The 12594-nt window shown below is 52.0% G+C and overlaps 6 protein-coding genes across 6 annotated transcripts; 3 read left to right on the top strand and 3 right to left on the bottom strand.

Moving 5' to 3' along the window:
- Positions 1–198: 198 nt before the first annotated feature.
- On the top strand, positions 199–4016 carry EJ05DRAFT_235966 (ARM repeat-containing protein). Its single transcript, XM_033740007.1, has 3 exons — positions 199–722; positions 778–3737; positions 3795–4016. Exons 1-3 carry the CDS (start codon positions 529–531, stop codon positions 3854–3856), a joined length of 3216 nt encoding a protein of 1071 aa, XP_033595336.1. The 5' UTR covers positions 199–528; the 3' UTR covers positions 3857–4016.
- Positions 4017–4476: 460 nt separating this feature from the next.
- Positions 4477–6016, bottom strand: EJ05DRAFT_458687 (uncharacterized protein; the record flags this gene model as incomplete). Its single annotated transcript, XM_033742560.1, has 2 exons — positions 5850–6016; positions 4477–5797 (listed from the first exon to the last, which is right to left on the bottom strand). Coding segments are annotated over exons 1-2 (1452 nt in total), but the record flags the coding sequence as incomplete, so codon positions are not given.
- Positions 6005–7665, bottom strand: EJ05DRAFT_480900 (proteasome subunit alpha type 2-B). The gene is made up of 5 exons (XM_033744961.1): positions 7457–7665; positions 7382–7401; positions 7281–7331; positions 6628–7233; positions 6005–6578 (listed from the first exon to the last, which is right to left on the bottom strand). Exons 1-5 carry the CDS (start codon positions 7498–7500, stop codon positions 6460–6462), a joined length of 840 nt encoding a protein of 279 aa, XP_033595334.1. The 5' UTR covers positions 7501–7665; the 3' UTR covers positions 6005–6459.
- Positions 7666–7816: 151 nt separating this feature from the next.
- On the top strand, positions 7817–9486 carry EJ05DRAFT_480899 (uncharacterized protein). Its single transcript, XM_033744960.1, has 3 exons — positions 7817–8513; positions 8592–8962; positions 9009–9486. The coding sequence occupies exons 1-3, from the start codon at positions 8066–8068 to the stop codon at positions 9114–9116; spliced, it is 927 nt and encodes a 308-aa protein (XP_033595333.1). The 5' UTR covers positions 7817–8065; the 3' UTR covers positions 9117–9486.
- A 160-nt stretch (positions 9487–9646) lies between these two features.
- Positions 9647–10699, top strand: EJ05DRAFT_480898 (GrpE-domain-containing protein). Its single transcript, XM_033744959.1, has 2 exons — positions 9647–9913; positions 10019–10699. Exons 1-2 carry the CDS (start codon positions 9659–9661, stop codon positions 10454–10456), a joined length of 693 nt encoding a protein of 230 aa, XP_033595332.1. The 5' UTR covers positions 9647–9658; the 3' UTR covers positions 10457–10699.
- A 226-nt stretch (positions 10700–10925) lies between these two features.
- EJ05DRAFT_505619 (RNA polymerase II subunit 3) lies at positions 10926–12111 on the bottom strand (the record flags this gene model as incomplete). The annotated part of the gene is made up of 3 exons (XM_033747720.1): positions 10926–11349; positions 11409–11974; positions 12046–12111. The coding sequence occupies 3 exons, from the start codon at positions 12109–12111 to the stop codon at positions 10926–10928; spliced, it is 1056 nt and encodes a 351-aa protein (XP_033595331.1).
- Positions 12112–12594: the final 483 nt, after the last annotated feature.

Genomic DNA, 12594 nt, shown 5'->3' with positions numbered 1-12594 from the left:
AAGAAACCGATTCAAAGTCACAGCAATGGCAGAGTCTGGTCGTTGGGAAAGGCTAAAAAGACGCCTGCAAGCTCACTGCTAGTTGTTATTCATTTTTTTGCCCGGCAACCAGTAGAAGCGGTGAAGGTGGCCTTAGCGCCTGCCCCTCGCTAGTCGCCCGAACAAAAATTTATTCCAGCGCCCACAGTTAAAACTCGTCCACAGCCCCTCCACCACTTTTTTTATTACCCTCACTCCCTCCCCCCAAACTCTCCACTCACTCTCACTCTCTCCAGGACTCGCTCCTATACTTACTCTTTTCCCTTCAGTCTTCTCTAGAGTCTGTCGTATTTGCCGTTTGCGAATCAGAAAAGTGGCGACATTGCGAATCTCGCTTTCGTCGCGACCGCTTACGTTTGATACCCTCATCTCATAGATTATTTCCTCTGCGCTTTCGACCAGATCAAGCAGCCTTGATCTCAGCGTCATCCGCATAGCATATCTTACCGCTATCTGTGTCTAAAAGAAACTCTCAAAACTCCTTAAAACATGGCTCCCGCTGCTGAAACTGCGTCCTACAACGCTGCCTCCGTCAAGAGCGAGAACAGGACATCCGTCAAGGTCCTCGAGGAACTCGTCTCTAAACTCAGCATTTCGAAAGATGCCGCTGAGATCACTGCTACCTCGCAGAACCTCGCCGTTTTCATTAACGGTGATATCGAGGAGGCTGATGCTCCCACCAAGTAAGCTTTTGCCACTCCACACACGGAGGATTTTGGGCTAACAGTACCGCTCTAGGGTTGTTGCTCTGCTCCAGAAGCAACTGAACAACAAGAAAGATGCCAACGTGCGAGAGCGTGCGCTGGACGCCATCAAGGCCATCGCTTCGCACTCCACAGTCTCCCCCGCCATCGAACCATACCTTGTCGCCCTCCTTCCCGCCACTCTCAAGGCTGTCAGTGACAAGATGAACCCAGTCAAGGTTGCTGCGCAAGCCGCAACTGAGGCCATCATCAAAGCCACAAACGCCAATGCCGTCAAGGCTATCATCCCTCACATCACCGTTTCGCTCCGCGAAGCGCTGAAATGGCCCGAGAAGATCACCGGCCTGAACTGCATCGAGGCGCTAGCCGCAAACTCTCCTGTACAGACTGGTCTGCAAGTCCCAGACCTGATTCCTATCGTGTCTGAGGCAATGTGGGACACCAAGCCCGAGGTCAAGAAGGCTGCGTACGGCACTATGGAAAAGATTTGCGCTTTGATCTCCAACAAGGATATCGAGCGTTTCATTCCCGAGCTCATCAAGTGTATCGCCAAGCCAGAGAACGTCCCTGAGACTGTTCACTTACTGGGTGCCACTACCTTCGTCACTGATGTTCACCAGCCGACACTGGCAATTATGGTTCCTCTCCTTGAACGTGGTCTTGTCGAGCGCGAGACTGCTATCAAGCGAAAGTCTGCCGTCATCGTCGACAACATGTGCAAGCTCGTCGAGGACCCTCAAATTGTTGCATCTTTCTTGCCCAAGCTTATGCCTGCTCTTACCAAGAACTATGAGACAATTGCCGACCCAGAAGCTCGCGAGAAGACCAAGCAAGGTCTCGACACCCTTGCCCGTGTTGGTGACGTCAAAGATGGCAAGATCCCCGAGGTGTCTCATGCTGGTGACATTTCCACCGTTCTTGGCCATCTCAAGGAGCTCTACGGCTCCAAGTACAAGGATGCTACCTCGGACAAGTTCGAAGCCGTCAACATCTACATTTCTGCCATCGCCGGTCAGCTCATCGATGACAAGGACACCGAACAGGTCACGTGGTTGACCGCTCTGTCTCCCTACGTTGCCGTTGTCGTTGGTGACGCAGATGCCCCTGGTATCATTGACTCTCTTCGCAAGCGTGCCTCTCCTGGTGTCGCTGACGAGGAAGAAATGGAACCTGATGAGGAGGAGGGCGAGGATCTATGTAACTGCACATTCAATCTTGCCTACGGTGCAAAGATCTTGCTCAATCAGACCCATCTCCGCTTGAAGCGTGGCCAGCGTTACGGTCTTTTGGGCCCCAACGGATCTGGTAAGACCACCCTTATGCGCGCCATCAACAACGAGCAAGTCGAGGGCTTCCCCAAGCAGAGCGAAGTCAAGACTGTTTACGTCGAGCACGACCTTGACTCCGACGATACTGAGTACACAGTCATCGAATGGACTCAGAAGAAGCTGCAGTCAGTCGGTATCACCAAACCTGATGCAGATGTTGAGAAGACACTGCAAGAGTTCGGTTTCGTCAAGGATCAAATTTCCTCTCCCGTCGGCTCCCTGTCGGGTGGCTGGAAGATGAAGCTGGCCCTTGCCCGTGCCGTCTTCGAGGAGCCTGATATCCTCCTTCTGGACGAGCCGACCAACCACATGGACGTCAAGAACGTCAAGTGGCTGGAAGACTACCTCGTTGGCAACCCTTGCACATCCATCATCATCTCTCACGACAGCAAATTCCTCGACAACGTTATCCAACACGTCATTCACTACGAGCGCTTCAAGCTTAAGCGCTACCGTGGTACATTGAGCGAGTTCGTCAAGCGTGTCCCATCTGCTCGCTCATACTACGAGCTTGGTGCTTCCGAGATGGAGTTCAAATTCCCCGAACCCGGTTTCCTTGAAGGTGTCAAGACAAAGGCCAAGGCTATTGTTCGTGTCACGAACATGTCCTTCCAATACCCTGGTACTTCCAAGCCTCAGATCCACGGCATCTCCTTCCAGTGTTCTCTTGGCTCTCGTATTGCTGTCATTGGCCCCAACGGTGCTGGCAAATCAACTCTTGTCAACGTCTTGACTGGTGAACTCATTCCCACATCTGGTGAGGTCTACCAGCACGAGAACATCCGTATCGCATACATTAAGCAGCACGCTTTCGCCCATATCGATCACCATCTCGAGAAGACACCATCTGAGTACATTCAATGGCGTTTCCAGACCGGTGAGGATCGCGAGACGATGGACCGTGCCAACAAGATTGTCACTGATGATGATGTCAACGCCATGAACAAGGTATACAAGATTGAGGGCACTCAGCGCAGAGTCATCGGTGTGCACTCACGCAGAAAGTTCAAGAACTCGTACGAATACGAGTGTTCGTTCGCCCTTGGTGAAAACGTCGGAATGAAGAACGAGAAGTGGACCCCCATGATGACTGCAGACAATGCTTGGATCCCACGTAACGAGATCTTGTCATCGCATCAGAAGGCTGTTGCCGAAGTCGACCAGAAGGAGGCTCTCGCCAGCGGTCAATTCCGTCCCTTGGTCCGCAAGGAAATTGAGCAACACGCTGCCAACTTCGGTCTTGATGCTGAGCTTATCTCTCACTCTCGTATGAAGGGTCTGTCTGGTGGTCAGCGTGTCAAGGTCGTGCTCGCTGCCTGCTCATGGCAACGTCCTCACTTGATCGTTCTTGACGAGCCTACCAACTACCTCGACCGTGACTCACTAGGTGCCTTGTCCAAGGCCATCAAGTCTTTCGAGGGTGGTGTCATCATTATCACTCACTCTGCCGAGTTCACCAAGGATCTCACCGAGGAAGTGTGGGCCGTTGTTGACGGCAAGATGACACCTTCTGGACACAACTGGGTGCAAGGACAAGGTGCTGGACCTCGTCTGGATGCAAAGGGCGATGACGAGGAGGTCAAGTTCGACGCCATGGGTAACAAGATCGAGTCGGGTCCAAAGAAGAAGAAGCTTACAAGTGCTGAGCTAAGAAAGAAGAAGAAGGGTGAGTCGCAATGCTGTACCTGCATGTTGAAGTGTCATCTGCTAACGTTTCCACCAGCCCGTATGGCCCGCAAGAAGGAACTGGGTGACGCCTACGTCTCTGAATCCGAGGACGAATGAGCGACTCGCCTGTCATCTATCAAAAAGTGTACAGGGGGTCATCTGGAGTCGAAAAAAGCGTAATGATGTTCACGTACAGAGACGATATGGGCTGTGTGCGTGTTTTTCTTAATGCATCGGATTAAGTTTCGGACTGGCGTTTCTATTGGTCTTCTCCCGGGTTGTAGCTAGACTTCGCGCGCGCTTTTTGAAGCTATTGACCGCCGGTATGTAGATAGACATAAATCTTCTTTGTCATACCAAGAACCAGAATAGACGTTTGATCGAAATACATTTCCATCTGTTTCTGCGGTGTTCTATTGACGAGGACGCCAGTGTGTTCAAACCTCGAGTATCAGAATGGCGACTTCGAGATTCACTAATCCGTCCTTGCTTAGAGTCTTCCCATCGACCTTCCACCCATCACCGCCCCAGATCTTCTCCTTGACCCCCTTCGCCCGAACAGGCAACTCCACACTCACCAACCCCTTACTCGCATCATACTCCATACTCACCACACTGACAAGCATAGCTCCCTCTCCAACCCACCCAGCAGCATCAACTCTCTCCCTACCCACGACCCTCAACCCCACCCCTTCACCCCCGAGCACCAACCCCGTAACATCCCCCCTCGTCAACACCCGCGCCAACGCCCCCGTCACATCCCTCAACTCCCCCGTCGTCGGAAAACTCCACGCCGAAACCCCCTTCGCCCCATGATTCACCCCCAGCATCACCAGCACGACCTCCTCATCCGCCCGCGGATACCGCGGCCAATAACTCTCATTCCCAAACGCCTGCGGCACAACCCAAAACGCCTTCTTCCCTTCCCCCTCCCGCGCAATCCACGTCTCGTAGCGCGCCACCGCGTCCATCCGCCGCGCTACATCCTCAAGTCGGCCTGTGCAGCCATCACACCCGCAGTCGCCGTACGTGCGGTTGCACGGCGTGTCCCAGACTGTGCTGTGCTGTGCGTTGATACCGACGGGGTATGCGTCTTGCAGGAGGATGTCTGCGCCGGCGGCATAGGCAGCGTAGTGGAAGTTTGCGCAGTTGAGCACGAGGCTGACGGGGTGGTAGGGGTCGAGGGATTTGAGGAGGGAGTAGGCGTGGCGGGGGCTGTCGAGCGGGGCGCCGATGCCGTCGGGCTCGTCGGCGGTGTACCAGAGGAGGAGGGATTTGTGGGGTGTGAGGCGGTGGAGTTGGGTGGTTAGGGAGGTGGTGTTTGTGTAGGTGTGGCGCATGTCGTAGATGAGGTGGAGGTTGAGGGCGTCCATGTGGGAGAGGTAGGATTCGAAGAGGGTGGGGTCGAAGGGGTCTTGGGTGCCGGGGGGGATGATGTGGATTGTGTTGTAGCCGAGGGCTTTGTAGGTGTCGAGGGAGGAGGGGGAGGGGAGGAGGAAGCCGTCCCAGGAGGTGTAGAAGGTGAAGGGGATGATGGGTTGCCAGGTTGTGCTGGTTTTGGAGAGCTGGTCGCGGACGTAGAGGCCGCCGTGGAGGTTGTCGAGTTTGACGACGGAGCCGTGGTCGGTGCGGGCGGGGAGGTAGGTGAGGGATGTGTGTGTGGTGTAGGTCTGGCTGCCGTCGATGGAGGATGCGGATAGGGTTATGTTGTAGGGGGCGAATCGGGGTGTGAAATGGTCGAGGGAAAAGGGGAATATGTTTGCTGTCGAGTTGATCTTCACGCTTCGGTCGCCGCTAATGATCTGAGCGCCGGTGTGCGTGTCGGAGACTTCGATGATGAGATAAGTAAAGGGAGAGACCGTGTTGGTGGTATTGTCGATGGTTGGGTTTGAGTAAGGAAAGCCGTGGATGTAGGATATGGGTGCGTCAATTACGAAGGATGCGTACTCTTCGCCCGCGGTGTAGATGTTGAAGTGTGGATATATATTCAAGTCTAGCAATGGGTGATCTGATCTGGGGGGCTCAACGAGTTCTCCACCGGGTTCGAAGGATGCGTTGCTGTGAGAAGTTAGTTATTTCGACGTCATGTGGGTGAATATCTCTCTCTGACGTCTTCATGTACGCCTTTCCGCACCAGATCGGAACGTCAGGCGGGTTGTTAAATTGGCCACCAACTGCAAAAGCGTGGTTAGCTCTCGAGAGGGCCATACCAGCCATACCGACGAATTGCTGGACTGCCATTGTGATGTTTATAGCATCGCAAAGTAGGTTACTAACATGAAGTTCTTATTTGGAGGGGTGAGGTGAAATCCCTCACCTGCTGAGGGCCCAATAATCTTGGCACTATATACATGTGTCTCCTTTTAGACAAGTGCTAAAATAATTAGCTCGCAGGTAAGTAATACAATGCGATTCTTAATGTAAGAGATCGACCCGGAAGGCATGTCAGCGCGACACTTGAAACGATGTTGCGAAACATAGTCAGACAGAGCTTCGATGGCTACGTATACTCTCCGTCTGTGTGATAGTTTGGATGTCTCATTTGAGGTATGCCTAAGGATCATAGTGGCTAGAGAATATGACATTCGAGACAATGACATCTCTGCTGGGCGGAGCACATTGTGTACCATATCACCGTGAACGTAAGAGACAGCCAACCATCGTGTCACTTCTATACCTCTGTATAGACATTATAGCAGTTTCTGTACTCGAGATATGCTCTACAAGTTTGTCAAGTAATCCTCCACCTCTTGGGAAGTAAGCTTCCTGAACCGTGGACCTTGTGCATGCTCTACCCCTTCATATCCCAATAGACGATCCTCTGGGGGTCCTACAATGCCTGTATGCAGTTAGCGAATTACGCAGCTTTGATTATTTGATTCGCTTACCAATCTCAACTGTATCGCCGTTCATCTCACCCTCTATGGTCTCTTTCAGAGTTAGGAGAGCGATGTGAATAGCATCCTCGAGCTCCAATCCCTCGGTATATCTCTTCTCCAGGAAGGTCTTTGCACTGGTTGCACTCTTCCCAATCGCCGTGGCTTTCCATGGGAAGTAACTTCCGCTAGGATCAACTTGATACAGACTTGGTCCGCCCTTGAGAATACCCCCTGTCTTGCCCTGCGCGGCTTTTTTCTCTTCTTCCGTCTCACCCTCCTTCGCTGCTTCTGTCTCCGGCTCAATGCCGTCATCCCAACCAGCGATCAGTAGACTGACGCCGTATGGTCTTACACCTCCAGACTGTGTTGCCTCTTGCATGACCCGTGCGATGTCCTGAACGAGAATCCTAGTCGGAGGGTATTCGTTGTACACACGCTTATAGCCAGTATGAGAGACTTTGCGAGCTTTGTCGACCAATATCCTGTAGTCCGGACCCATGCCTGAGTAAACCATACCGATATTCGGGGTGATGAGGCTGACTTTGGACGAAGATGAGGCGTCGACAAGAGGTGATGAGGATTTCTTTTCGGTCGCTAGTACAATGCCATTCGTTGCTAAATCGATCAGAGTGGTAAGTATTGAGCTTGGCGACGGATCATACCTTTGATACCCAGGGAGGTGACACCTTGGTTGACGGCATTGAGGGCATACTCTGTTGCGGTCAGTTATCCGGCCCAATACTAAAGACAGGGTTTCGCAAACCTATCTGCACCAGTTTTCCCCTAGTACACAATTAGTCTTCTGTTCTATTTGAGCATCGTGTATAGAAGAACTCACGTTGGAGAGAATGTCGTAAGTGAGAATGCATAGCGGTCCGCCATTGCTACGGACTGAGGAAATCGGACTTCGAGGACCTGATCAGCGGAGAAGCACCCAGATAATAGTTTGATAGACTGGCAGTATATTCGGCAGCTTGGGAGTAACAGTGAAGAGTGGGAGTATGCTGCAGTTCGAAGCCGATATGATTTTGTGAAAGTGAAGCTCCAGGCAAGACAAACAACCAAAGCTACAGCTCTGGAATACGCGGCGAAGCTACCAATGAATGCCAAGACATTACGGTCACGTGCACTCAAGGTCCGGCGCCACGACGAACGGCAGTAAATTCTCCCGTCGGCCGTCTCGTTCCTTCCACGATTGGATTCTTGTTTGGTCGATTCCCCCAAAGTAGTTCACTCTCCTCTCTCTACGGCCACCGTGTCTAGATTGATCACCCCCTGAGTGTGAATCATGTTTGACATCCGTATTCTACTCACATGAGTGTGAAGGTTTATCTTGGCCGAGCCACCTCTTAAATACTCATTCATTACCGCTGTCATCGGCGGACATGACTTGTCTCTTTATACACTGACCATACAGATTCCTCGCAGCGAGCGTATATCATATAAAATGGATTCTCCAGAACACGCACACTCGACTGGCTATGCTCATGTTGATCCGACTGATTGGCATACATTCACTCAACGTGCAGCGAACCCTCAAACTGACCACTCTGAGTCCACGAGACCGAATGAACAGCATCCTCCGCAGGAGCATTTCTACCGTCCACGAACGTGTCGTATCTGTTTTGATATAGTCCAGCCAACATTACGCCCGCCTATGGAGAGTTTGCCCGGTTTCCTTCAACCGAGACCGGAAGTTGTGTACGAGGATGAAGCAGGGCGTCTCATCCGACCATGCAAGTGTAAGGGGTCATCGAAATATGTACACGATGGCTGTCTAGCTCAGTGGAGGATGCGAGATCCTACTAGCAGAAGGAACTTCTACGAATGTCCCACGTGCGGCTTCAAATACAAGCTTTCACGACTTGGATGGGCCGGCCTCTTAGCGAACCCGAGTAAGTTTATATAATGATACGACCGTACTTCTTGGTCAGCGATAAGTTTGAAATCAAATGCTAATGGCAATATCCCAGTACTACGAGTGGTACTCAGTATCACCGTGCTTACTTCCATCGCATTTATTTTGGGTTTCTTCGCTGAGACCATCATCCGCATTGGGCTGGATCCGATGACTATTGTGACGGACCAGCTCTTTGAAGACTCACGCAATCGGCACCACCAAAGGCCTGCTAATGAGCCCGTCAGCTGGTACGAGCACTTCGCGAATGGATTCGTGTCCATCGGCGTGGTGGGCTTCTTGAAAGTCCTACTTAGTAACCCTTGGAACTGGATCAATGGTTTGCGTGGCGTGCCTACTGGCGGGCGGCAAGGTAGGACTGGACGAGAGCGAATCACTGGTATTACATGGATAGCGATCATGATTGGAGTGATTACAGTCCTTTATGTAAGTCTACAACCCTTATCAAGAAAACAGAGCTGATCGAGAGCAGGGCATATGGAAAGCCGTCCAAGCCTGGAGCAAACGAATTCTACGTCGGGTCGAGCAGAAAGTTATGGATGTACATGACGCTGACGATGGAGACGATGAAGACGACTAGCTCAATTTAAATCATTATCTACAGTGAGATGAGGCATACTCACAAACCTGATCAGAGTGAACCGAACCGCACTACTTAAGTTGCCATGCCCATCTCTCCCATGGCGTGCCGATTAGTCAATGTGCGAAGATCAAACGCTACGTAATTTGAGCCTACTTCGAACGTCTTGTTCGGACTGGCTTAAGCTACTCGCAGTTCCAGCTTATTTTTATTGACCTTGGCGCCGCTCTTCCACGAGCAATGTTCGTTCGTCGATGTGTTAAGGAGGCCTGGTACATCTGAATCAAAGATTGTGCTTTTCGACGAGACCGATATGTATCATCTAGGAATTAGAATATAATGCGTGTTGTCTGACTTATCATATGCTCAGTATTAGATAGTTTTAAGAGAATAATTAAATTATGCGTGGCTTGGAATGATGTCCATCGGGACGGCGGTGCACGGGCCGCCGATCCCTGCATCCCAAAAGATTTCTATTCTTTGCCTTCAAGCTCTCTAGACGTCACACTCATCATCCATCTCCCACACTCACACATCACAACATGATTCAAAGAACATTATTGCGCACCTCGCGCGTCGTCCGTCCCTCCTTCCGCCCCCAGGTCGCACTTCGCACTTCCAGTCCCTCATATCTGCGCGCCACGCAGCCCGGAGTAGTTTCGCGATGGTACTCCGAAGCCAGCGAGTCGAAGAAAGAAGACAACGCGAAACCCGCTGAGACAGAGACCAAAACCGAACCCGAAGACCCGGTCAAGAAGGAGCTCGAGGCGAGGAACAAGGAGGTTGTCGAGCTAAAGGTACGCAATTGATCCCAGTCCTGCCTCGCACTGCAGCGCACGCATCACGCGAGCTGCGAAACTGCCCATTCCAAAGCTTCCGCTAATCCAGGCCTCTCAACACAGGACAAGTACCTACGCTCAGTCGCCGACTTCCGCAACCTACAAGAGCGCACCAAGCGAGAAGTCTCTGCCGCAAAGGACTTTGCCCTCTCGCGCTTCTCCCGCGATCTCATCGAGTCCATCGACAATCTCGACCGCGCGCTCGAGAACACACCGCAAGCCGCGCTCGCCGAGGGCGCGAATACCGATCTGGCCAACCTGCACTCCGGTCTGCGCATGACGGAGACGATCCTCATGGGCACGCTGAAGAAGCATGGGCTGGAGCGGTTCGACCCGAGCCCTGAGGGCGAGAAGTTTGATCCGAATGTGCACGAGGCGATATTCATGACACCGCAGGGGGATAAGGAGGATGGGACGTGTTTTACCACTCAGCAGAAGGGCTTCAAGTTGAATGGCAGGGTGATACGGGCGGCAAAGGTGGGCGTGGTGAAGAACTCATAGATGGTCTCGTCGCTTTGCCTTGTTTTGATAAAAGTGCTGTTCGGCTTGCTAAGAATGTTTCTCCACGTTTATACTTGCTGTTGCAGCATAGCTTGCAGGCTAATCCTACTTGTACATATATTCCTCCTCCCTCACGACCGATCTGTACTACATAGATGAGAACCTGTAAAAGTAACATTATAATTGGATAAGGAAAAGGACAAAGGGACTTGCAGTCCTCTAACTTCAGATGCCCTCCATGAATGTTTAACTTTGGTCTTTCGTGCCTGTACGCGAAGTTGAAGAGCACGTCTATCTTTTTGTGTTCTTGTTTTTGAATGCCAATATCGAATCCGCGATAGGTTGCGCATATGCTCTGAAGGTTGAGGAGGCGCCCACAATTATTCACACAAGCCCATTGCCTAAACGCCTTGCTCCTTCCTATGCACCATATTTTACACCACCACAACGAGCGTAACAGGAACAGGAACTACCAACCCGGATTCTGCCCATATGGCGTGGTACTACTCTGTCCGTATGGCGTCGCTCCGTAAGGTGTCGTGCCGCCCGCACCAGCTGCACCACCACCCGCACCACCCCATACACTATTATGCCCTCCATATGGTGTATTAAAGCCTTGGTCTGCACCACCGTAGCCGTTGGGCGCACCGTCAGGGGTTCTGCCGCCGTCGTTGTATCCCATTTCTTGGTCTCCACTGGCACCATTGAGCTCCTGAATCACGCCGGCGAGCTTCTGCTGGAGAACCTTGATGCCTTGTTGCATGACAACATCAGGCTCGAGCGAACCGACGGTTTCGACGTTGAAATAGAAGCGTGTGGGTTGTTTATTGAAGTCGAAGGAGTCGTTTTCGGCGACGGGTTCCTCGAAGGCGGCGTTGCGTTCATTGATGGGCCTGGGTTTCATGTCAGCGATCACAATTGGAAGAATAGCTGGCATCATCTTTGCACGTACCATTCCTTCATCGCGTCCTCCTCATACCAATAGCTGACGTGCCGTAACCGGTTGTATGGATCGTATTCAAACCCGATTGCGGCTGTTGGGGCCCATTTCGCATGCTCTTTTGCTATACCCTTCTTCGCTATACACTTCATTTTGATCTCTTGTCCTTTCCTTAGCTTGCAGATAATCGAGCCGTTACCGTCTGGGTCCGACAGCACAGGTGTCCCAACCCACTCGTTCGCCCGCATCTCCGAAACTACCAGGTCGCGCGCATACACGCGCATGATATCGTCGCCGGTGCACTTTGCCTGCAGCGTGAGCATGACACTACAGTTCTCACAGTATTGTTCGCATTCGCAGTCGCGAGTGTAGAGAACATCCTCGACATTCTTTGCGGAGAGAGGGATCAGGCCCAAGCGATGGCAGATGAACTCATCCGCGAGGTACGAGGTATTCTTTTCGACTTCAACTACGTCTATAGCGAGAGTGGGCACTTCGGCAAGCATCACACGGCGGAGGGAATTCGCGGTCGCGAGATCGAGGTTGTCGATGTAGAAGTCGGCGACGGTGGGAGTTGCCTGTGCGCCATCGCGGTTAGTACAGCAACCATGCGACCGTGAGCATGCATTGAGAGGCTAATGAGATGTACCTCGCGAATCTTGACACTGAGACCCTCGGCAATATCGCCGTTCAGGCCATCGAAGTCGTAGGCCATTCTGGCAGAGACGTGCTACGCGGCCGTCGTGGCTTTGCACGCGACGCTGTGCGAAGCTTGGGTGGCGTATTTGATGCGCGCCTGAGCCTTGAAGTTGAAGATGGGCTAGTTAGGTGATGTGTGGAGCCGAGCGCGGTGACGACTATGCGGATTATGGGGGAATTGAAGGATCCGTGGATCTACTGTATTGTCGCAAAGTCGACGTCTGAATATCTTCGGGATGCCGATCAGTGCCAAGCGGTCGTGGCTTGGTACCTCGTGCACTGCCACACCTCCCGACAGACTGGTCACGTGTAAATATACAAATCAATTGTAGTAGACTGTATTCATCAACTTGAGTCCAAACAGCTCAAATGTGCATTTATGCAAGTATCGAATGTTGCTTTTGACTATCTCGATTATCTAGCAAGTCAGGTAGTCGGTGACTATTCGTAATGATCAGAGTGTCATCATTAACCTAGCCTGTGTCTGACCGAGCGCAAT

Source organism: Pseudovirgaria hyperparasitica, assembly GCF_010093815.1.
Source record: "Pseudovirgaria hyperparasitica strain CBS 121739 unplaced genomic scaffold EJ05scaffold_27, whole genome shotgun sequence".
Lineage (NCBI taxonomy): Eukaryota > Fungi > Ascomycota > Dothideomycetes > Acrospermales > Acrospermaceae > Pseudovirgaria > Pseudovirgaria hyperparasitica.
Note: the sequence above shows the minus strand (reverse complement) of the source record. Positions and strands in the feature narration are given on the sequence as shown.

Coding starts and splice junctions, on each gene's coding strand:
- EJ05DRAFT_480898 (XM_033744959.1), top strand. CDS start 9,659: ATGATTCAAAGAACATTATTGCGCACCTCGCGCGTCGTCCGTCCCTCC. Junction 9,914..10,018: donor AGGAGGTTGTCGAGCTAAAG/GTACGCAATTGA, acceptor CTCTCAACACAG/GACAAGTACCTACGCTCAGT.
- EJ05DRAFT_235966 (XM_033740007.1), top strand. CDS start 529: ATGGCTCCCGCTGCTGAAACTGCGTCCTACAACGCTGCCTCCGTCAAG. Junction 723..777: donor GAGGCTGATGCTCCCACCAA/GTAAGCTTTTGC, acceptor GTACCGCTCTAG/GGTTGTTGCTCTGCTCCAGA. Junction 3,738..3,794: donor GCTAAGAAAGAAGAAGAAGG/GTGAGTCGCAAT, acceptor CGTTTCCACCAG/CCCGTATGGCCCGCAAGAAG.
- EJ05DRAFT_480899 (XM_033744960.1), top strand. CDS start 8,066: ATGGATTCTCCAGAACACGCACACTCGACTGGCTATGCTCATGTTGAT. Junction 8,514..8,591: donor CGGCCTCTTAGCGAACCCGA/GTAAGTTTATAT, acceptor GCAATATCCCAG/TACTACGAGTGGTACTCAGT. Junction 8,963..9,008: donor GAGTGATTACAGTCCTTTAT/GTAAGTCTACAA, acceptor GATCGAGAGCAG/GGCATATGGAAAGCCGTCCA.
- EJ05DRAFT_480900 (XM_033744961.1), bottom strand. CDS start 7,500: ATGGCGGACCGCTATGCATTCTCACTTACGACATTCTCTCCAAC. Junction 7,402..7,456: donor CTTACGACATTCTCTCCAAC/GTGAGTTCTTCT, acceptor ATTGTGTACTAG/GGGAAAACTGGTGCAGATAG. Junction 6,579..6,627: donor CGGCGATACAGTTGAGATTG/GTAAGCGAATCA, acceptor AACTGCATACAG/GCATTGTAGGACCCCCAGAG.